The sequence below is a fragment of the Camponotus vicinus genome, unplaced genomic scaffold (genome assembly GCF_025532165.1).
Source record: "Camponotus vicinus isolate PSW18456_S1 unplaced genomic scaffold, iyCamVici1.0 SCAF_6, whole genome shotgun sequence".
NCBI lineage: Eukaryota > Metazoa > Arthropoda > Insecta > Hymenoptera > Formicidae > Camponotus > Camponotus vicinus.
This window is the reverse complement of record NW_028141978.1, coordinates 14828199-14849223: the sequence shown is the minus strand read 5'-3', so window position 1 is coordinate 14849223 and position 21025 is coordinate 14828199. Positions and strand designations below refer to the sequence as shown.

The window sequence follows — 21025 nt, the reverse complement described above, 5'->3', positions numbered from 1 at the left end:
CAGTCAACGCACAGAAGAAATCGTAACGTAAAGACATGTCTTTACGTTACGATTTCTTCTGTGCGTTGACTGAAGTTTAATTTTACGTACGGAGTTAAATTTACGATCTATACTTAACGTAACATAATGCGATACGGAACACTTTGTGCGGAGGTCCTTATGCGTCGTCTACAATGAGATTTTAAGGAGACTTAAGGCGTAAGATTTAAGAAATTGACCAATCACAGTCGAGTATTCTCTTAATACTTGACTGTGATTGGTCAATTTCTTAAGTCTTACGCCTTAAGTCTCCTTAAAATCTCATTGTAGACGACGCTTTAGGCCGGTATTCATAGGTTCATATTCTGAATCTTCTTTTATCGATAAAAGTGCTTCTAAAAGTGGCTTATAAGCCTTCTGATTGGCTATAAGCCATTTTTAGAGGCACTTTTATCGATAAAAGAGGATTCAGAATATGGACCATAGTCCGATCTTAAGCGTCGTCTACAATGAGATTTTAAGGAGACTTAAGGCGTAAGACTTAAAAAATTGACCAATCACAGTCAAGTATTAAGAGAATACTCGACTGTGATTGGTCAATTTCTTAAATCTTACGTCTTAAGTCTCCTTAAAATCTCATTGTAGACGACGCATTATATTTAAGATTGTCTTAAGTCTGGTCCGAGGGTAACTTAAGACCTCATTCAACCAATCAAATGGCTGCGTAGCATTTCAAGCTCGAACTTAAGACGATCTCAAATATAAGATCGGACTATGAATACCGGTCTTAGGCCGGTATTCATAGTCCGATCTTATATTTAAGATTGTCTTAAGTCTGGTCCGAGGTTGACTTAAGACCTCATTCAACCAATCAAATGGCTGCGTAGCATTTCAAGAAGGTAGCTCCCTCGCCTACTGCTCTAATCAAATGACTACACGAGAACTATTTTGACTTCGTCAGTGTCGGTAACACAGTTAGTGTGTATACCTATATTGCCTGTATATCAGTGTCGTCGTCGTAAACACGCGACTGTATGCCAGTGCTTCAAAACGATCCATTAGTGCAATTTGTGAAAACGAAAGATGAATGAACACTCTCCAAAATCGCAAAAAAAATCAACGCTACATGCAATAAGGATTTCCAGAGGTCGAAGGAAAGGCCAATTTATGAGAAGAAAAGTATATTTGGGGAATGAGAAAAAAAAAGCTTTAAAGAGGTTATGCGAGGTTTGTTTACATATTCTAAAACAATTTAAAAAATTGTCAAGTATAATTGTAAATTGTGTATTTGGTATTAAGTCTCAATTACTTTCAGGATAACGTTCAAGTCTCATCTGATGCCAGCTCTGGTACTGCAAGAAGAGAAGTGATTGAAACTTCTTTATTTTCTAAACAAATGTGGTGCAGCAACTGCAATATTCCTCTCTCATTGGATTTTGCAATTGAAAAAGAGCAACGTGGACTAAGCAATCAATACACTGTCAAATGCTGTAGGTGTCCTTTTCTCAAAAGAGTACATACTAATTCAGTATTTGGAGACAAGAATCAGTATGCAACAATAAATGCAAAAGCTGCCATGGGTAACTCATTTATATGATTTTTTACAATATTTCTTACAATATTTTCATTGAGTCTTCAACTAATTTTTATTTTTTAGGTATGATAGACTCAGGTATCGGAGAGACGCAGTTTAATTTACTGCTATCGGCTCTCAACATTTCACCAGTCTCATCTAATTTAATGAAAAGATATGAAAGGATGGTTGGAAATCAGGTAGAAAAAGTTGCTATAGAAAGTTGCAGTGAATATTTAGAGAAAGAGAAAAATTTAACAAAGGAGGCGAATGATGTAGTTGTTGATGAGTAAGTTAATTGTAAATACACAAATTGTAGATAAACAAATTATAAATGATGAACTTTTTTTAAAAATGATTATGAAGTATCGACAAAAATTTTGTATGCGTATGAAACATAGAGTACTGATTTTTTTTTACATGATTTTACATTCAATATTTTTTATATTATACAAAGGAGTAAAGGGAACATTCTACTTGTTATAAATAACATCTCAAACGCTAATTATTATGTAATAAATTTATACGTACATTATAAATTTTTTAAATATTTATTTCCCTTTTTTCCTTTTTTTCTTAATTTCGTTGCACCTCACACCTTTATCTTTCGATTATTATTTTTGTATTTGGAGAACAGGACAAGGTAAAGACGGATTGTCGTTCGCTTACGATGTAGGATGGCAAAAAAGGGGCACTGGAAGATCTTACAACAGTCAATCGGGTCATGGTGTTTTAATAGGGCACTATTCAAAAAAAATTGTCTCGTATGCGATTCGATCCAAAAGTTGTCGTCGTTGTGATATGGGACACAAGAAAAATGATCATAACTGTAAACAAAATTACGATGGATCTTCCAAAGGCATGGAAGCTGATATAGCTGTTGAGCTATTTACGGAAAATCCATTGTTTGCAAAACATCATGTTTTCGGAGCAAGGCTTATCATGGACAACGATTCGGCTACTATTGCCAGCTTGAGAGCAGTATCAGCCCACAGCATTGAGTTGTGGTCTGATAAAAATCATTCTGTCAAGGCGTTTTCAAATTCGATGTATGAAATGTCTTTACCGAAACCAATGATAGAGTATTTCACAAATACTCTAAGCAACGCCATAGCAGAAAATAAAAATCGGCCCCAAGATCTCGCCGAATCTTTAAAATCAATTATTCCTCACGCTTTTGGTGACCATGCGTACTGCAAATTCCACGAAGAAAAAGAAAATTATGAATATAAAAGACTCCCAGGTAAAAAACCACTCGAAGGCCAATCTCTTAGAACTTCTTTAGAAGAGTTGATGGGACGCTACATTAATAATGTAGACAAACTGGCGCCTGCTGCTTCAACCCAAATTAATGAAAATTTCAATAATATTGTGGCAAATAAATGTCCGAAATCCAAGCACTATTCAGGATCAGAATCTTTAAATTATCGCGTGGCTGCAGCAGTGTGTCAAAAAAATTCGGGGCACACTTATATTGACGAGGTTTTTAAAAAAGTAGGTGTCAGTCCAACGCACGCAGGTTTAAAATTTAGAAAAATCAAAGAAAATAAAGTTAAGAAGAAAAGATTATTCACAAGCAGTCGAGATGGTAAAGTAAAACGGAAATTATTGAAAAACAAAAAGTCATCAAAAAGCAATGTTCGACGCAATGAAGGAGTAAGTTACGAAAGTAATATTGGTCTTAGTGGAGTATTCGATATACCGATCGACAGAGTTGAGCCTTCTTCAAGTAGTCCGTCAGAAAATGAAGTCAAAAATTTTAAAATAGTTTTTTTCGACATTGAAACTACTGGTCTTAATGCTTCTGACCAAATAGTTCAAGTATATATACATATATAAATTGCATCTACAATAAATTAATATTCATAAACTTAATCTAATGTTAAAATTTTCTCAAATAATATTTTTTATTTAAGATTGCAGCTTTCGACGGTCTATCTACTTTTAATGTTTACTCGGTTCCGACAGTGCCAATGAAAGCTAAAGCTGCCGAAAAAACTGGGTTGACGGTAAAAAAAGGAGAGCTCTTCCTGCGGGGAAATAAATTAGATACTACATCGAAAGAAGCAGCTTTTAGCGAATTTTTAAACTATTTAGAAAATGTAAAAAATCTTCACTCCGTTGATGAGCCGTGTAACATAATATTAGTCGGTCACAATGTTATAAGGTAATTTAATAACTCTAAATTGCGGCTATGCTATTTCATTTAATTATAATTCATCTTTTATTATAGTTTCGATGCAGTAAGAATTACAAGTCTCGCAAATCAATTAGGGCTCTATGAAAAATTTAGAGATTTAGTGTATGGATACACGGACACGCTAAGATTGATAAAAAAAAAATTCCGAAACCAAAAGACGTCGAAATGTCATACTCCGAGGAAAATTTAGTAAAAAAGTACTTACCAAAAGAAAATATACAATCCCTCCACGATGCTTTACAAGATATTTTGATTCTTAAAAAATTAGTGGATATTTTAGGTATTTCAGATGATGAAATAAAAAAAGAATGCATAAGCCTTAGAAAAATTGAATGCGAAAAAATAAAAAATAAAAAATAAAAATAATTAATATACAAACAAATAAAGCATCATTACAATTTTTAAACAATATTATTAAACCTAGAATTATTATGAAAATGGCAAGAGAAGGCATAAATCAAAAAGTTCTTTTTGACACCTATAAAAAGGACTCTACTAATGGGATAAAAATATTATTATCAACAAGTGTCAATCGTAAAGTCCGAGTGACGTCTGAAATAAATATAATTAATATAATACATGATAAAATTAAAACTTTATGTGATGTTTAGTTAAGTGCTTTTATTTATTTATTAGAATATGCCAAAAAAATCTCCAGATGTGTTCAAAGTATTTGTTAAAATCAATTTTAAAAAGTAAAATATTTATTTAGAATAAAAAAATCTTGCTTTTATTTGTTCATTCATTTGTAACCCTTCCATTTATCATAATTGGTACGATTCGTTTTTCAAAATTCGCGCGCTTGAGTACAAGAACATGGAGGCCCGACAGACTTCCTCTCATAACCGTGAAACCAATGTTTACTTTCTTTTTTGACAAATATCTCGAAAAAATGGCCGGCTACCTTTATTTTGTAAAGCGGAATTAGAAAGAAGAAGATTTTTTCTACAAGTAAGTCATAATGTAGTTGCTGAGTTAATTAAATTTTCTTTGTAAAGAGCATGAGCAAATGATTGTGGACCACTCTTCCATAAGAGCCCATGTAAAAAATTCAAAGTTTGAGTTTGATTTTCTCGAGATTTTGTCCGGCTTGGGACAAAAATAAGGTCACCATTGGATTCAGGGGCATGAAATCTATGAGTATAAACATATTTCGCTTCGTAGTTTTTCGCGAGGGAGCTACCTTAAGACGATCTCAAATATGAGATCGGACTATGAATACCGGCCTTAGTGTGTCCGTTTTTCGAGAGTTCACGGCTTGTCTGCTAGGTTCACTGCGATCTAGAAGTCGCATTTTAGACGTATGTTAAGGCCATAGCACATAAAAAAACGTAAGCAGTAAGACTTAAGGCCATGGCACACAAAAAAACGTAAGCAATAAAACGTAGTCAGTAAGCAAATTGACCAATCATGATTGAGCAGTAAGGCAGCCATATTAAAACGTAAGAATTCCGATTGGTCGATTTCCTTACTGACTACGTTTTACTGCTTACGTATTTTTGTGTGCCAGGGCCCTTAAGCAGTAATCCGTAAGCAGTAGAATCAAGGCACACAGTAAACTTAATATGTTACTTTCCACCAATCACAGTATTGCAATGCTTTTCGATGAGTTTAGAACACACCTATGCGATAGCATGAAAATGTTTTAAAGTGTCTAACCTAAGGGCCTGAGCAGAATGGCTGCCTTAAGATTTTAAGACTATGTTTTATGCCTTAGGTCTTTGTCTTAGGTAACGCACAATACTGTGTGTTATGTCTCGAGTCTTATGTATACGCGAACGTTTATTTCTTACAAACGTTCGCGTATACATAAGACTCGGGACATAACACACAGTATTGTGCGTTAGGGCCTGAGCAGAATGGCTGCCTTATAATTTTAAGACTATGTTTTATGCCTTAGGTCTTTGTCTTAAGTAACGCACAATACTGTGTGTTATGTCCCGAGTCTTATGTATACGCGAACGTTTGTAAGGGCCTGAGCAGAATGGCTGCCTTATAATTTTAAGACTATGTTTTATGCCTTAGGTCTTTGTCTTAAGTAACGCACAATACTGTGTGTTATGTCCCGAGTCTTATGTATTATACGCGAACGTTTGTAAGAAATAAACGTTCGCGTATACATAAGACTCGAGACATAACACACAGTATTGTGCGTTACCTAAGACAAAGACCTAAGGCATAAAACATAGTCTTAAAATCTTAAGGCAGCCATTCTGCTCAGGCCCTAAGAAATAAACGTTCGCGTATACATAAGACTCGAGACATAACACACAGTATTGTGCGTTACCTAAGACAAAGACCTAAGGCATAAAACATAGTCTTAAAATCTTAAGGCAGCCATTCTGCTCAGGCCCTTACTTAAGACAAAGACCTAAGGCATAAAACATAGTCTTAAAATTATAAGGCAGCCATTCTGCTCAAGCCCTTAAATGAAAGGGAAAGTATTATATTATTCATCTCCAAGACAAGAATATATAAAAAGTGCTGTGAAATAAAAGATACTTTTTTAATAATTTTTCATATATTTATTTTTATAACTGATTTAACTCTTCTAAGTAATTGGTATACATAAGGATGAGTCTTCAGTCTCAACAAATAAAACATAAATATCTTACATTTAAAACATGTCTTAGAAACAAAATATATGAATCATAAAATATATGAAATAAAAATTCCATAAGGATGAAACAAAATACATGAAACAAAAATTTATCTTAGGCGCCAAATTATCATATAATAAATCATGAAAATAAATAAGTATCACATTAAACATAACATTTAAATAACTAAAATTATTATATATATGGTTTCCATAAAATCTCTGCAATTGCTTGTATACATAAGAATGAGTCTTCAGTCTCAACAAATAAAACATAAATATCTTCCATTTAAAACATAAATGTCTTATATGTTAAATGTAATGAAACAAAATATATGAATCATAAAATACATGAAACAAAAATTTATCTTAGGTGCCAAATTATCACATAATAAACAATGAAAAAAATAAGTATTATATTAAACATAACATTCAAATAACTGAAATTATTGTATATATGGTTTCCATAAAATCTCTGCAATTGCTTGTTTTCTCTTGGATTTTTCCGGTTCAGAAATCCGTTCTAATTCAAGTGCTACTAGTAAACCAAAACTTCTTTCCAGTGTTAAATTATTTAAATTCCAAGCATTGTTATTATTGTCAGGACATGGTAAATTGGTAAGACGATTTTGGAGAGTATTAGTTAAAGGTGTAATGGATGATTCTAAATGTGTGGCGCTTTTATTTTTTATTTTACCTGAGTTTTTTGTATTACTACTAGGCATTGTATGTAATGTTGGAGATGGTGAATTTGAAGTTGATGCACACACAGCCATTTTATTTATATTATGATTAGATTCGCTTCGGAGTGGTGGTGATGTTCGATAAACAGAGTCTGTATCAATTATACTGATTTCTTGTGAGATACAAAGACGAGGACGATTTATTGACGATGTATTCTGTATTGTTTGAACTTCATTAATTTCTTGGATACGTTGATTTCGAAGAAAGTTTGTCGTTGGTGCTATTTCCATTTCTTCGGACAGAATATCAGAATTTGATATAAATGAAGAATTTGAGTAACAACCTTGTGTATCCAAAAAATTATTCGATGTATTTTCAAGAAAATTTGGTTTCTTGGTACTAATGTTTGACGTGTCAACTGTTTTTCTCTTGACAGTCAAATTAGTTACATTGGTGTATGATCTGAAATTAAAAATTGTGTTTATATGCATATATATATATATATATATGATATAAAACAATATGCGATATTTATATAACTGTGATATTTACAAAATTTATAAAACAATGTAATATTTATATATACTATACTCTATATTAACTTAAAACTTACTTTCTTCGTTTAATACAATTTTTTAAGAACATCATATTGTGATAAAAAACAAATATTGGTCGACGACTAGCAGCACTGCCACTTCGATGTTCTATCTCCTGAAGACGTTGTTCTTTAGTAAATCGTTCACGTAAACGTAGCCAACGAGTCTGGCAATTATCAACTACAATAATAAACAAACATATTTACATATAAATTGTAATAAATATAAATTTAGAAAATTATTAAAATAAATAATAATTAAATATTACCTGACATATTCATAACTAAAGCAATTTCTTTCCATGAATTCTCTTTCATTGTTATATCTTTATATTCTTTTAAAGATGGGTCATATAAATGAGGATATCCTCGAACTGCATCAATCAATAATTCATCGCTTGTTTTATTATTACATTGAATTTCATCCACATCATCCATATCATCCACATCATCTACATTATCCGGATTATGTTGTGAATAATATGCGTGTTCCATTTCTTAATAATTTCCTTGTTAAACAATCTAACCTGTAACTTATTATACCTACAACTTATTAACCTATACTACTTATTAACCTATAACTTTCATTTAACATGTGAGATATTTATTAAAACTATTTGATTCCTGTATTTAATATAAAGCACACTTACTTTTTTTTCGTTTAACAATAATTTTCTCAGACAAATTTTTCATATAAAAAACTCATATATATAATTTAAATAACATTCAATCATAATGCAGGTGTTTTGAACTTCAACAAAACACGTATTATGTGCGGAAGCCGATACACGGCATCCCTATGAGAGAAGCCATTGAGAATCCGCCTTAACTCTCCCTCTCCTGCTCCTCCCTGCCCTGACAGAGCATGCGCGGGTCACCTGCTGCGCAGCGGGAGCTGCGTCTCTCGTCATAGTGTCTCTCATCCAGCAAGATACTTGCTGGGATGCCGTGTATCGGCTTCCGCACATAATACGTGTTTTGTTGAAGTTCAAAACACCTGCATTATGTGCCTTCGGCCGATACACGGCATCCCTATGAGAGACGTGTTTGGTATCTGCTGGTGACCAACTCAACGCTATGTGATGCTGAAAGGGTTAGAAAAAGGAGTAGATAAATCTATACATTGCGAATAATATAATTCTTGTTTATTGCAATCTCTCCTAGACCCTAAAGGTATTTAAAAGGAAAAATAAATACTCTTCTTTTCTTCCTTTTCTTATATTGGTGAAAAGTTATTAAATATTGGACTAGAACTGCTTTGGTTCGTGCTCGATATCTCTTTGCAATAATGTTTTCTGAAGGTCTCAATGCATCTCCAGTTTCCTCTGTCTAATATGTCCTGGACTGGCAGGTCGTCCAGCCAGCCACGGGAAGCTACTGCCGCTCGAACACTTCCCGGAGAAGAATCTATTCCTGCTTCCTTTAAAACAGAACGGACCCATCCAGCAATTGATGTCCTAGACGCTGCTTTGACTGGACCTGCTACCGTGATAAAAAGTTCATCCAATCCTGTATTTGCTCGTCTCTCCTCTGATTTCTTAAGAAGAGCTCTGATCCAAGTGATTGGACAAAGCCAAATGTTGGGGTGTCTTGATAGCTTCCATCCTGACTGTCTGAAATGCCCTCGATCGGTCTTTGAGCCGAAAGCCGGCCATAGAATTATCGTATCTCCGAGATTCGTTAAGAAGTTTCTCGATATCTTTAATAAAGTGAGATCATGGATGCGACGTCCTGAAACCGACAGAAGTAAAGCTGCCGTTCTTCTCGAAACCTCAAAAAAGGATAGGTTCCGCGTTCCTGTGCTCAACCAATCCAGTAGCCGTTGAACGTCCCAGATCTCTGCTCTCGTCTCCTTGGGTTTCTCTAGGGAAATTGCTCTTAAGACTTGGCGTACTAGAAAATCTGATGATAGGGGTAAAGTCGACTTCCCAGAGCAGAAAGTAGTAACTGCTGACTTATGGACTAAGATGGTACTGTAAGCAAATTTCTTTGTGATGAAAAGATTTGCTAAAAATCTGCCCAAGTCCCTACCTTGTGGATTTCCAGGGTCAATACCGTTGTCTCTGCACCAGTCAATCCATCTCTGGATGGGAGCTCTATATGTCCCCAGCGTAGATAGGCGCCAGCTCTTGGTAACTAGCATCTTCTCTTCAGAAGACCAATCCTGGACTAGGTGTTTCCACATCCAATCCTCCACACTTGGAGACCAAGACGATGCACCTCTGGGGGAGGCTGTTGCGTTGTGACATCTATCAGGACCTCCTCTAGTTTTTCGATTATCATGTTTTTCGACATCCAGAATGTCCTCTCCCACCTGGGTGCCACGATCAATACCTGTCCTTTGCATTTGTTTAAGTGGGCTAGGACTCTGGGTATCAGGCTGGGTGGTGGGAACACCCATCCCAGCTTGCATTCCCATGGACGACTGAATGCGTCTATAAAGTAAGCGCACCGATCTCTCGAGTCTCTGGATACATAGCGCTCGACTACTGCTGATTCTGCTGATGCGAAAAGGTCGATGTCTGGCACGCCCCACCTTTTGAAGATCTGGTTTGTTGCTTCTGGAAGGAGATGCCATTCCGGCAGGGTCTTCTTCCTGGAAAGACGATCTGCAATCCCGTTGTATCTCCCTGGGAGGTAAGCCGCTGATAGCTCTATCTGGAGAGTGTCTACTAGTCTCAATAATTGGAACGTGAGATTGAGAAGATCTAGAGACTTCGTGCCCCCTTCCTTTTGGATATAGGCCACTAGTGTACGATTGTCTGTCTGCAAGAGGATGTGGGCTTTCCGGAGAAACTGCGCCTCCTGTTTTATCGACGCATAAACCGCGTACAATTCCTTGCGATTCGAGTGCCACTTTTTCTGCTCTGTTGACCAGTCTCCTGAGAGAAAAGTGCCATTCAATTGGGCTCCCCATCCTGTATCTGCCGCGTCTGTGGTTAGAAAATGCGTGATCTCTCTCTTGTGGAGGTCGGAGGTGGAGGTTGTGGCTCTGCACCACCACTGCAGCTCTGTGTCTACTGTTCTGGGAATCGACCGACTCTCCCTCAACCTCCTCTGTCTGAAGGTCATGCAGAATCTTTGAAGATGGCGGCAGTGAAGCCGACCTCTGTGGACGACGAAATTGGCGAAGTTGAGGAGACCCAAGAGGCGTTGAACCTCTTTTAATGTAGCCCTGCTTCTGGAGCGAATGTCCGTGACGAGCTTCGTGATCTTTTGTACTTTTTTGTCCGGGAGTATGATTCGGTTCCTGCCAGTATTCCAGATCACTCCCAAAAATTCTATTTCCTGGCTTGGAGTCATAACACATTTGGTGTGGTTGACGTGCCAGCCCAGAAATTCCAGCAGGCTTACTGCTTCCTTCGTCTGGAAGTCCAACCTGTCTCTGTTTTGAGAGGCCAGGAGGAAGTCGTCCAGATAAACGACTACCCTCATACCTCGCGAGCGAAGGGTCTCTGCGATCCAGTTCGTTATAACCGCAAAGATATGAGGGGCAGATGAGAGGCCAAAGGGCAAGCTCGTCATCTGGAGAAGCTCTCTGTCGTATACGAGACGGAGGAGCTGCTGATGATTCTCGGCAATCGGTACGTGGAAGTATGCCTGTGCTATGTCGATCCTGGTCATATAATCGTTGACCTGCAAAAATTCTGGAATTTTGTAATGTGAGATCAACTGAAATTTCCTTATTCTGACATGGGCATTGAGACCTCTCAGGTCGAAAATGGGCCGCACACCCCCGCTGCTTTTCTTTACTAAGAACATCCTTGATACAAAACTTGGACCCTCTCTTTCTGGACGTTTCAGTATGCCCTGCTGTTTTAGGAGAGCTATTTGTACTGACATCTCCGGTGATAGTCTTGTGATAAATCGAGAGTGCCTCCAATTGCTGATCATGCGAGGCTTTGAGATTAATGAGATTCTGGTCCCTGTAATGAATCTTAGAACATGTGGAGGCGCTCCTAATTCCTTCCATCTTTCTTGGAAGGTTAGCAGCTGACCTCCTGAAAAGACTCGAACTGCTACATAGTCATTTACCTGTCTTCTTCCGGGAGAAATCCTCGGACCTACCTCTGGACTCTTTTTTAACTCCACTCCTGACCTTGAAGGGATTCCGTTGTGTGGTGAAAACCTCCTTCGAGTTCTGGGATGCTCTGCCCGTACGAAAGGAATGATTGGATCTCGGTTGTATGGTGTCTTTCCTGGTCGAAGGCTTCTTGCTCGATAAGTATGAAGGAAAGTTTAGCCATATCTGTGAACCTCCTAATGATTGAATTAACGCTTGAAGACTCTCTTTCTCGAAAAGGTACTCCGCGCTTGGAGGAATCTTCCGCAGTGCTGATTGAGTGGTCTTAATTGGAAGCTCTCCCAAAAGTCGTTCTCTTCTTCCTTCAATAGCTTCGGCTCTCTTTCCACAAATAGTCTGCAGAATCTGATCTGACGTCTTAGATATCTGAGAGCCTGGCCCGAAAACTGAGGACAATCTGTCAAATAATGCCTCAGGGGATAAGTTTGTTGGATTTGCAAAAGCCCAGTCTACGATACCCTGGAGACCATTCTGTAATAATTCTTTCTGTTCCAGGACTGCATTGCAAAGGCCTCCTAAAACTCGGTCTACTGGTAATAATAGATCTTTTTTCCTATCCAAGTGACATAATTCTTCATTCACCCTGAGATCTGTAAATCCTGGAGATGCTAGAAAAGATCTAAGAGCTTTTGAGTATCTAACCTCCTTCCAGTCTACAGATCCAAATCGCTGTAACCCGTTGAGTATCTCCAGTCGATTTTTATTCGCTGGACGGAGACGTCTTTTCTCGTCAACGTCGGTCTTGAAAGACCCCAAGTCCAACTTTCTTGTATCGAAACTTGTTCCCGGCCTTTCCAAAAAGGTTTGATTAATTCCCCCTGGTGTACCTACCGGTGTAGCAGCCGGTGTCTGCAGTAACAAAGATGTTAAGAGGTTAACCTGGTTCTGCAAAGATTCCAAAGATGGATTGGCCGAGTAAGTGTGAGGTCTTTTTGATAAAGGGCCTGAGTTCTCCTTGTCAGAATCTTCATCGTAATCTACCAGATTAAAATATCCTCTTTTTCGACCTTGACGTCTGATTTGCTCGCCTGAACTCTTTTCACTGCTTTGCCTCTCGTATGATTCACTGTCGCTTATCTCCCTGTCACGCTGGCTTGAGCGAGTCGGTGATTCTTCCGAACCCGACATTCTCTTTTGTAAAAAAGTCGTGCACCACTTTACAATCCTTGGGGATCCAAAATTGTAATTAATTGTGAATACTTTGTTAGAGAACAAAAAGTACGTGTTAATATGGCGGAAAAACTCAACGCTATGACGAGAGACGCAGCTCCCGCTGCGCAGCAGGTGACCCACGCATGCTCTGTCAGGGCAGGGAGGAGCAGGAGAGGGAGAGTTAAGGCGGATTCTCAATGGCTTCTCTCATAGGGATGCCGTGTATCGGCCGAAGGCACATAATATTACATCTTTCAGAAGACAGAAAACCAAAGTGTGGCGAAACAAGTTTAGTAACTTCATTGTGACTGGTTCACCGTAAGACTTAAAACATAAGAATTTCATCCTTATGGAATTTTTCAACCTTACGTTTTAAGTTTTAAGTTTCAAAATGGCTGTCTTACTGCTCGACCGTGATTGGTCGATTCGCTTAAGTCTTAAGTTTACTGCTTAAGTTTTTTTATGTGCCACGGCCTTTAGAGAGAGAACGACTACTGCTGTTCTATGGTAACGCCATTTAAACTTCTATCTCGTTTACTCTTTTCGTTTTTGCTTTCTCCCACACATTTAAATGTCCAATTAAATGTCTACCTATCATTACCCTATATTTTTTAACATTAAACTAAACAATGAAATATTTATTTATACATGCTTATGTATATTTTATATATATGTACAATATATTAGTATAATTGTAATTAGTATAATTGTACTATAATTTCATATCCCTAACAGCACATATAGATACTGAGAATGTTCGAAGAATATCGCAAAAGTACAATGCATATATTCTCAGAACATTCGAGATACATACTATGATATACTAAGTATATATTATGAATGCCCTAATGTCCGGCTATTTTGGTTAATAGTAAATACTGAGAATATCTAGTAATATAATTTCATATATGTAATAGAAATACTTTTAATAAATGCAGTAAACGGATACACTATTTCTCATTTTAATTTTAAATAATATTTTTAGTACTTCTGAATCCCAACAAGGAATCCAGAACAACTAAACTACTAAACAAATGAAAAATTTTAAATTAAGTCAGTTTATTATAAATTAAACTGACTAAAAAGAAAAAAGAAGAAACTTTGGAACCCGAGTTAGTACCAGTCCTTTATATCCATTTCACCGAAAATTAAGTACGAGTTTGGTGGCGCGCGTAGCGGCAAAATGAGGAAACACATGCAATATTATAGAATATCCTGAAAATATACGAGAAAGAATATACTAATACGAGATATGCAAAGTATATTCTGAGAATATATGAAAAATAATATACAACAAGAGATGTTATGGGATTATTCTAAGTATATTACATCTGTAACGTTTACAGTATGAGTATAGAATATTCGAATGATATTATGTGCTGTTAGGGATAAATCTACGTAAAGCTAATTGACAAATCAATCAATCCTAACTTATAATAATTAAATTTCGCGCTAATATTTATTAAATGCATGAAACTGCATATGGAGTGCCTCACCTCGCGAGGTGAGGCACTCCATGCGATCTCATGCACCGGAAAAGGCGGGGCAATACAGTTGAGAGTAGCGGTACTTTCCGATTCACGCATGATGCGCATGAAGTGACAGAAAATGTATAGTTCATGTCACGCATATTATACATTTTCTGTCACTTCATGCGCATCATGCGTGAATCGGAAAGTACCCTAGGTTGGACTATGCATGCAGCATGTGCGCATAAAGAGAAACGGAACGAATTTTCATGCTTCTATGCGCACCATGCATGAAACGGAACGCACCCAGGGAGTTGCGCTACTGTGGCCGCGTTCCGATATTCACTGCCAGTACTGAAAATCTATAGTTTACGTGACGTACACTATAGATTTTCAGTACTGGCAGTGAATATGGGCAGAGAGAAGCCTGAGAGCGGTCATGCCTCTGATTTAGGTGGAACCCGTATTTGAAGCGCCTCTATGTCCATAAAACGTGGACATTCAACTACATAGCCATGTCCATGAAACTTTTCAAAGGGTAACATGCTATGTCCATGATTTATGGTTCTGTTCCGTGCTATATGCACAAAGTGCCGGCAATATGACTGCAAAAATATGAATGCAAGACAAGTTATGTATACATCTTTAATGTAAATAAGTTTTGTGGTCTCTCTTTATACATACATATACAGGGTGTCCTAGACCACCCGTACACCCCTTTTCTTTCAAAAACTAAGCATTTTAAAGAAAAATGTTTCAGACAAAAGTTGTTTGGTTTCGAGGTGGCCATAAGATAGTACCATTGGTTTGACCTTGAAGAGTTATTTAAAGGTCACGTGAAGGTCACTTCAATTTTTTTAAATGGAATATTTTATATATTTTTGCACATTCTTGTAGCTCATCTCGAGAGCTTTCCAAAACACTATAATTAAGTTAGTTTTCATTAAGTACTTTCCGAGTTATGAGGCTTGAAATAATTTCTTAATTTTACGTAAATCATAAAATATCTTGTAAAATATTCATTTTTCGATTATCTCACCTTAATACTTTTACGTACAAAATAATGAGAGGAATCAATTGGTCTAAAGAAAACACATAGTTGTTTTGAAGAAAAAATATGTAATTTGCAATTAACAATTCCATATTTTTTCTTAAAAACAACTATGTGTTTTCTTTACACCAATTGATTCCTCTCATTATTTTGTACGTAAAAGTATTAAGGTAAGATAATCGAAAAATGAATATTTTACAAGATATTTTACGGTTTATGTAAAATTAAGAAATTATTTCAAGCCTCATAACTCAAAAAGTACTTAACGAAAAGGTACTTGATTATAGTGTTTTGGAAAGCTCTCGAGATAAGCTACAAGAGTATGCAAAAATATATAGGGTGTTCTACTTAAAAAAATTGAAGTGACCTTCACGTGACCTTCAAATGACTCTTCAGTATCAAACCAATGATACCATCTTATGGCCCCCTTGAAACCATAAAACTTTTGTCTGAAACATTTTTCTCTAAAATGCTTTGTTTCCGAAATAATTGCGTGCGTTAATTAAAATGGCTCACCCTGTATATATACACATCTTTATTATTTAGAATTTTATTCTTAAGAAATGTGTAGGATCTATATTAAAAATAATATCAAACTTTCTTTCTCTTTAAATATATAAATTATTTATTAATAGTCTGGTAAAAAATATCTTATTTTCAAGTATAGTCATATTATGAATAAATTTTTATATATTGTATATAGATATTTTTAATATAAATGTCGATATATATATATATATGTATGTATGTATAAAGAGAGACCACAAAACTTATTTACATTAAAGATGTATACATAATTTGTCTTGCATTCATATTTTTGCAGTCATATTGGGTGCTTTCCATTTAGCGACACAAGTCGACACAAGCATTATTCTATCTTTTTTCAGTGAATAACACAAACAAAGATAGAATGACACTTGTGTCGATTTGTGTCGCTAAATGGAAAGCACCCATTGCCGGTACTTTGTGCATATAGCACGGAACAGAACCATAAATCGTGGACATAGCATGTTACCCTTTGAAAAGTTTCATGGACATGGCTATGTCAGAGAGAAGAATGAGAGGTGTCATGGCCCGCTTTTAGGTGATCCCTGAAAGCGATACGCCCTCTGTGGACCTTAAAAACGTGCACCTAAACTACGAAGCCAAGGTGCACAAATGTTCTCAGAGGGTAACATATAAGGTGCACAATTTCTGGTTCTGTTCCGTGCTATGTGCATAAAATGGCAGTAGCACCAGTGCTGTATAGCAAGACGCTTACGTATATTAAATAAATTTTTAATGAGTTTTGTATGACTCTCTCTCTCTCTCTCTCATATATATATATATATATATATATATATATATATATATATTGTATATATAGAAATTTATTCATTATATGATTACAACACTTGAAAATAAGATATTTTATTAGGCTATTAATAAATAATTTATATATTTACAGAGAGAAAGTTTGATATTATTTTTAATGTAAAACGCGTACACATTTCTTAAGAATAAAAGTTCTAAATAATAAAGATGTATGTGTGTATATATATAAATGTGTATGTGCATATATATATGTATATATATATATATATATATATATATATATACATACATCTTTATTATTTAACATTTTTATTCTTTCATATATATATATACAGGGTGATTCTAAATAACTTTATGTTTTTGCAAAAACATAATCTTGACCGAATTCTAAGACGATTTTTACTTTGGCAAAATTTCGTCCGAAGCTTAGTCTTTGAATTATTAAAGAAAGTAGTTAACGTATGATGGGTCGAATACAAGAGGCAGGCAAGGGTGACGCGATTCACCGTCAGACGCGGGTGCTTACGCGGGGCGCCTGCTGCGATCAGCTGGTCGCTATACACATACAGACACACATGCGAACACATACATTCTCTCTCTGTCTGTCTGTCTGTCTGTCTCTCTCTCTCTCTCATTCGCTCACTCACCTGTAATTTTTTTTTTTTTTTTTTACGAGAGGGGAAAATGCATTTTATGCATACCCACCGGTCGATCCAGTTGTGGGACTCGAATACCTAGTCGAATTACCAACTCGGTACTCCCACTAAAAACCCCTCTCTTTTCACGAATTTCCTTTGACACACTGTCCCTCTGACTTCCCGAGATCTGTTTTCACATAACGTCAAAAAATAGTTATTATTACCTTGTTCGATGACTTTTGATGTATTGCTGTAATTGCTTGAAGGAGAAATGAATTTTCCGATAGATCGTACGTTCTCAAATTTAACGTAGATATCACATTGCAAAAGACAAGAAATCTACACTAAATTATTAACTGAAAGTTTTTCTTCTTTCATGAACTGTATTCTTTTATAAACTTTAACGTAATCACATTTATTTACTCACTCGATGAGACGAGAAATTTACTAATGACTCTATCACTAATCACTATTAATCACTGTCGAATAATAACTGTTGGCGATTAAAAATCACTCGATGAAAGAAACACGCGCGGACACGTTACTACACGACACGACGACGCGACAATGCGACGATAATTACTCGGCGACTGCAAGCAGTTTTTTGTCATGGTAGGTTGCGGTAGGTTAAGGTATTACTGGCGTTATCGAACGCGATCATGTGTTCGATTGAAGAATGCGGTAAACATAATAAACATTTAACATATTAATATTATTATTATCATGAATGTGTGTGATATCCATACATCGTATGATATCTACATATTTAAAAATTAATTAGATTAAATAAGTGTTTTTAAAATATTTATTACTTTTACTATTATCATATAAAATATTAATATTAAATATTTATTTAAGATAATAGTAAAAGTAATAAATATTTTAAAAACACTTATATAATCTGATTAATTTTTAAGTAGATATCATACGATGTATGGATATCACACACATTCATGATAATAATAATATTAATATGTTAAATGTTTATTATGTTTACCGCATTCTTCAATCGAACACATGATCGCGTTCGATAGCGTCAGTAGTACCTTAACCTACCGCAACCTACCATGACAAAAAACTACTTGCAGTCGCTGAGTAATTATCGTCGCATTATCGCGTCGTCGCGTCGTGTAGTAACGTGTCCGCGCGTGTTTCTTTCATCGAGTGATTTTTAATCGCCAACAGTTATTATTCGACAGTGATTAATAGTGATTAGTGATAGAGTCATTAGTAAATTTCTCGTCTCATCGAGTGAGTAAATAAATGTGATTACGTTAAAGTTTATAAAAGAATACAGTTCATGAAAGAAGAAAAACTTTCAGTTAATAATTTAATGTGGATTTCTTGTCTTTTGCAACGTGATATCTACGTTAAATTTGAGAACGTACGATCTATCGGAAAATTCATTTCTCCTTCAAGCAATTACAGCAATACATCAAAAGTCATCGAACAAGGTAATAATAACTATTTTTTGACGTTATGTGAAAACAGATCTCGGGAAGTCAGAGGGACAGTGTGTCAAAGGAAATTCGTAAAAAGAGAGGGGTTTTTAGTGGGTAGGTAGTACCGAGTTGGTAATTCGACTTGGTACTCGAGTCCCACATAACTCACTGGATCGACCGGTGGGTATGCATAAAATGCATTTTCCCCTCTCGTAAAAAAAAAAAAAAAAACAAATTACAGGTGAGTGAGCGAATGAGAGAGAGAGAGAGGGAGAGAGAGAGAGAGAGACAGACAGACAGACAGACAGACAGACAGACAGAGAGAGAATGTATGTGTTCGCATGTGTGTCTGTATGTGTATAGCGACCAGCTGATCGCAGCAGGCGCCCCGCGTAAGCACCCGCGTCTGACGGTGAATCGCGCCACCCTTGCCTGCCTCTTGTATTCGACCCGTCATACGTTAACTACTTCCTTTAATAATTCAAAAACTAAGCTTCGGACGAAATTTTGCCAAAAGAAAAATCATCTTAGAATTCGGTCAAGATTATGTTTTTGCAAAAACATAAAGTTATTTAGAATCACCCTGTATATATATATATGTGGGTGGGGGTATGTGTGGTATGTACGTATGTATGTACGTATATATGCATAAAAGCGATGCGAGAGTTACGTGAGGAAGCGAGAAGGACGAGTGAAATAAGAGCGAACGAGATAGAAATAGCACGAGCAACGAGGACTCGAGCTCGAGAATCAGATTTTTCTTGCGCGCTATTATTTTCCTCTCGCTCGCATCTATTACTGTCTCGCTCACTCCTATTACTGTCTCGCTCACTCCTATTACTATCTCGCTCCTATTATTGTCTCGCTCGTTCTTGTTACTGTTTCGCTCGCTCTCGATTCTTGGGTCCGCTTATCTTTCCGAGCTGTCTATCACGATTGTCAAGTGTGACAGAGAAAGTAAGACCATGAGTAGAGAGCGAGCGAGATGACCTATCATCAAAGAGTTCCGAAGTCTCTTACAATCGGTTTCTTCGCTTCCTCTCCATTCGCAATTCACGAAAATGTAAACATCTTATAAAATAAAAATTGAAACTTTTATTTTTAATTTCATCGGTTTGAAAGTAATTTTAATGAATTAAAGAGATTTTTGCGATTAAAATGATATCAAACACGACGTAAATCGGGTAATTTTTAATTAGTCTGATAATAAAAATTTTATAATTATATTTTATAATTATATTTAACTAAATTTATGCGATTTATATCGTGTTTGATATTATTTTAATCTCAAAATTCTCATTATTCAATTAAAATTACTTTCAAATGAATAAAAAATGCATTTAATTTTTTGACATATATTCGTGAATATTATAAATGAAGTCTCATGTAAGAAACTTCGGAATCTGCGACATCGGGAATTTTTTCATTATTTATAATAATACACGACTTTAAATTGCCATAAAATAAAAACTAAAGCTTTGAAATTTTATTTGATCTTTTTGATTAAAAGGGATTAATGAAATTTTTAAAATTGAAAATTATTCTAATAAAATATTGGGTTTAATGTGATTTCAATCGTAAAAATCAATGTGTACATGTATATAATAAAACTCTTAATTTCTCATAATTATAGTTTTATTTTAATAAATTAATAGTTTCTAATTTAAACTATAATTTTGAAAATAAGACTACATTGTATAAAATGTTGCATTGTACTTTACTTAATTTATCTTACTGAACATAACTTTAGAATTAATTTGATTTTTACGATTGAAATCACATTAAACCCAATATTTTATTAGAATAATTTTCAATTTCAAAAATTTCATTAATCCCTTTTAATCAAAAAGATCAAATAAAATATCAAAGCTTTAGTTTTTATTTTATGGCAATTTAAAGTCGTATATTATTATAAATAATGAAAAAATTCCCGATGTCGCAGATTCCGAAGTTTCTTACATGAGACTTCATTTATAATATTCACGAATATATGTCAAAAAATTAAATGCATTTTTTATTCATTTGAAAGTAATTTTAATGGAATAATGAGAACTTTGAGATTAAAATAATATCAAACACGATATAAATCGCATAAATTTAGTTAAATATAATTATAAAATTTTTATTATCAGATTAATTAAAAATTACCCGATTTACGTCATGTTTGATATCATTTTAATCGCAAAAATCTCTTTAATTCATTAAAATTACTTTCAAACTGATGAAATTAAAAATAAAAGTTTCA

The 21025-nt window shown here is 35.3% G+C and overlaps 3 protein-coding genes across 6 annotated transcripts; 1 reads left to right on the top strand and 2 right to left on the bottom strand.

Annotated features, from left to right (window-relative positions):
* The first annotated feature begins 926 nt into the window (after positions 1 to 926).
* Positions 927 to 4430, top strand: LOC145973265 (uncharacterized). The gene is made up of 6 exons (XM_083102524.1): positions 927 to 1206; positions 1295 to 1559; positions 1637 to 1841; positions 2185 to 3373; positions 3469 to 3719; positions 3786 to 4430. Exons 1-6 carry the CDS (start codon positions 1063 to 1065, stop codon positions 3940 to 3942), a joined length of 2211 nt encoding a protein of 736 aa, XP_082958650.1. The 5' UTR covers positions 927 to 1062; the 3' UTR covers positions 3943 to 4430.
* A 2026-nt stretch (positions 4431 to 6456) lies between these two features.
* LOC145972979 (uncharacterized) lies at positions 6457 to 17623 on the bottom strand. Of its 4 annotated transcripts, none has more exons than XM_083102041.1 (4): positions 17563 to 17623; positions 7900 to 8163; positions 7649 to 7811; positions 6457 to 7497 (listed from the first exon to the last, which is right to left on the bottom strand). In XM_083102041.1, the coding sequence occupies exons 2-4, from the start codon at positions 8123 to 8125 to the stop codon at positions 6798 to 6800; spliced, it is 1089 nt and encodes a 362-aa protein (XP_082958167.1). In that variant the 5' UTR covers positions 8126 to 8163; positions 17563 to 17623; the 3' UTR covers positions 6457 to 6797. The 4 variants fall into 4 exon arrangements, with proteins under 4 accessions (XP_082958167.1, XP_082958166.1, XP_082958168.1 ...); XM_083102040.1 differs by lacking the exon at positions 17563 to 17623 and adding an exon at positions 8281 to 8399 and having other exon boundaries at positions 7900 to 8173; XM_083102042.1 differs by lacking the exon at positions 17563 to 17623 and adding an exon at positions 8281 to 8399 and having other exon boundaries at positions 7900 to 8157.
* LOC145972852 (uncharacterized) lies at positions 9533 to 11603 on the bottom strand. Its single transcript, XM_083101854.1, has 2 exons — positions 9662 to 11603; positions 9533 to 9603 (listed from the first exon to the last, which is right to left on the bottom strand). The coding sequence occupies exons 1-2, from the start codon at positions 11601 to 11603 to the stop codon at positions 9593 to 9595; spliced, it is 1953 nt and encodes a 650-aa protein (XP_082957980.1). The 3' UTR covers positions 9533 to 9592.
* Positions 17624 to 21025: the final 3402 nt, after the last annotated feature.

What these genes read in the sequence shown, in the direction of transcription:
- LOC145973265 (XM_083102524.1), top strand. Translation starts at nt 1,063, where the DNA reads ATGAATGAACACTCTCCAAAATCGCAAAAAAAATCAACGCTACATGCA. An exon ending in AAATGCAAAAGCTGCCATGG is followed by an intron (nt 1,560 to 1,636) that starts GTAACTCATTTA and finishes TTTATTTTTTAG; the next exon opens with GTATGATAGACTCAGGTATC. An exon ending in AATGATGTAGTTGTTGATGA is followed by an intron (nt 1,842 to 2,184) that starts GTAAGTTAATTG and finishes TTGTATTTGGAG; the next exon opens with AACAGGACAAGGTAAAGACG.
- LOC145972979 (XM_083102041.1), bottom strand. Translation starts at nt 8,125, where the DNA reads ATGGAACACGCATATTATTCACAACATAATCCGGATAATGTAGATGAT. An exon ending in TTTAGTTATGAATATGTCAG is followed by an intron (nt 7,812 to 7,899) that starts GTAATATTTAAT and finishes TTATTATTGTAG; the next exon opens with TTGATAATTGCCAGACTCGT. An exon ending in AATTGTATTAAACGAAGAAA is followed by an intron (nt 7,498 to 7,648) that starts GTAAGTTTTAAG and finishes TTTTAATTTCAG; the next exon opens with ATCATACACCAATGTAACTA.
- LOC145972852 (XM_083101854.1), bottom strand. Translation starts at nt 11,603, where the DNA reads ATGGAAGGAATTAGGAGCGCCTCCACATGTTCTAAGATTCATTACAGG.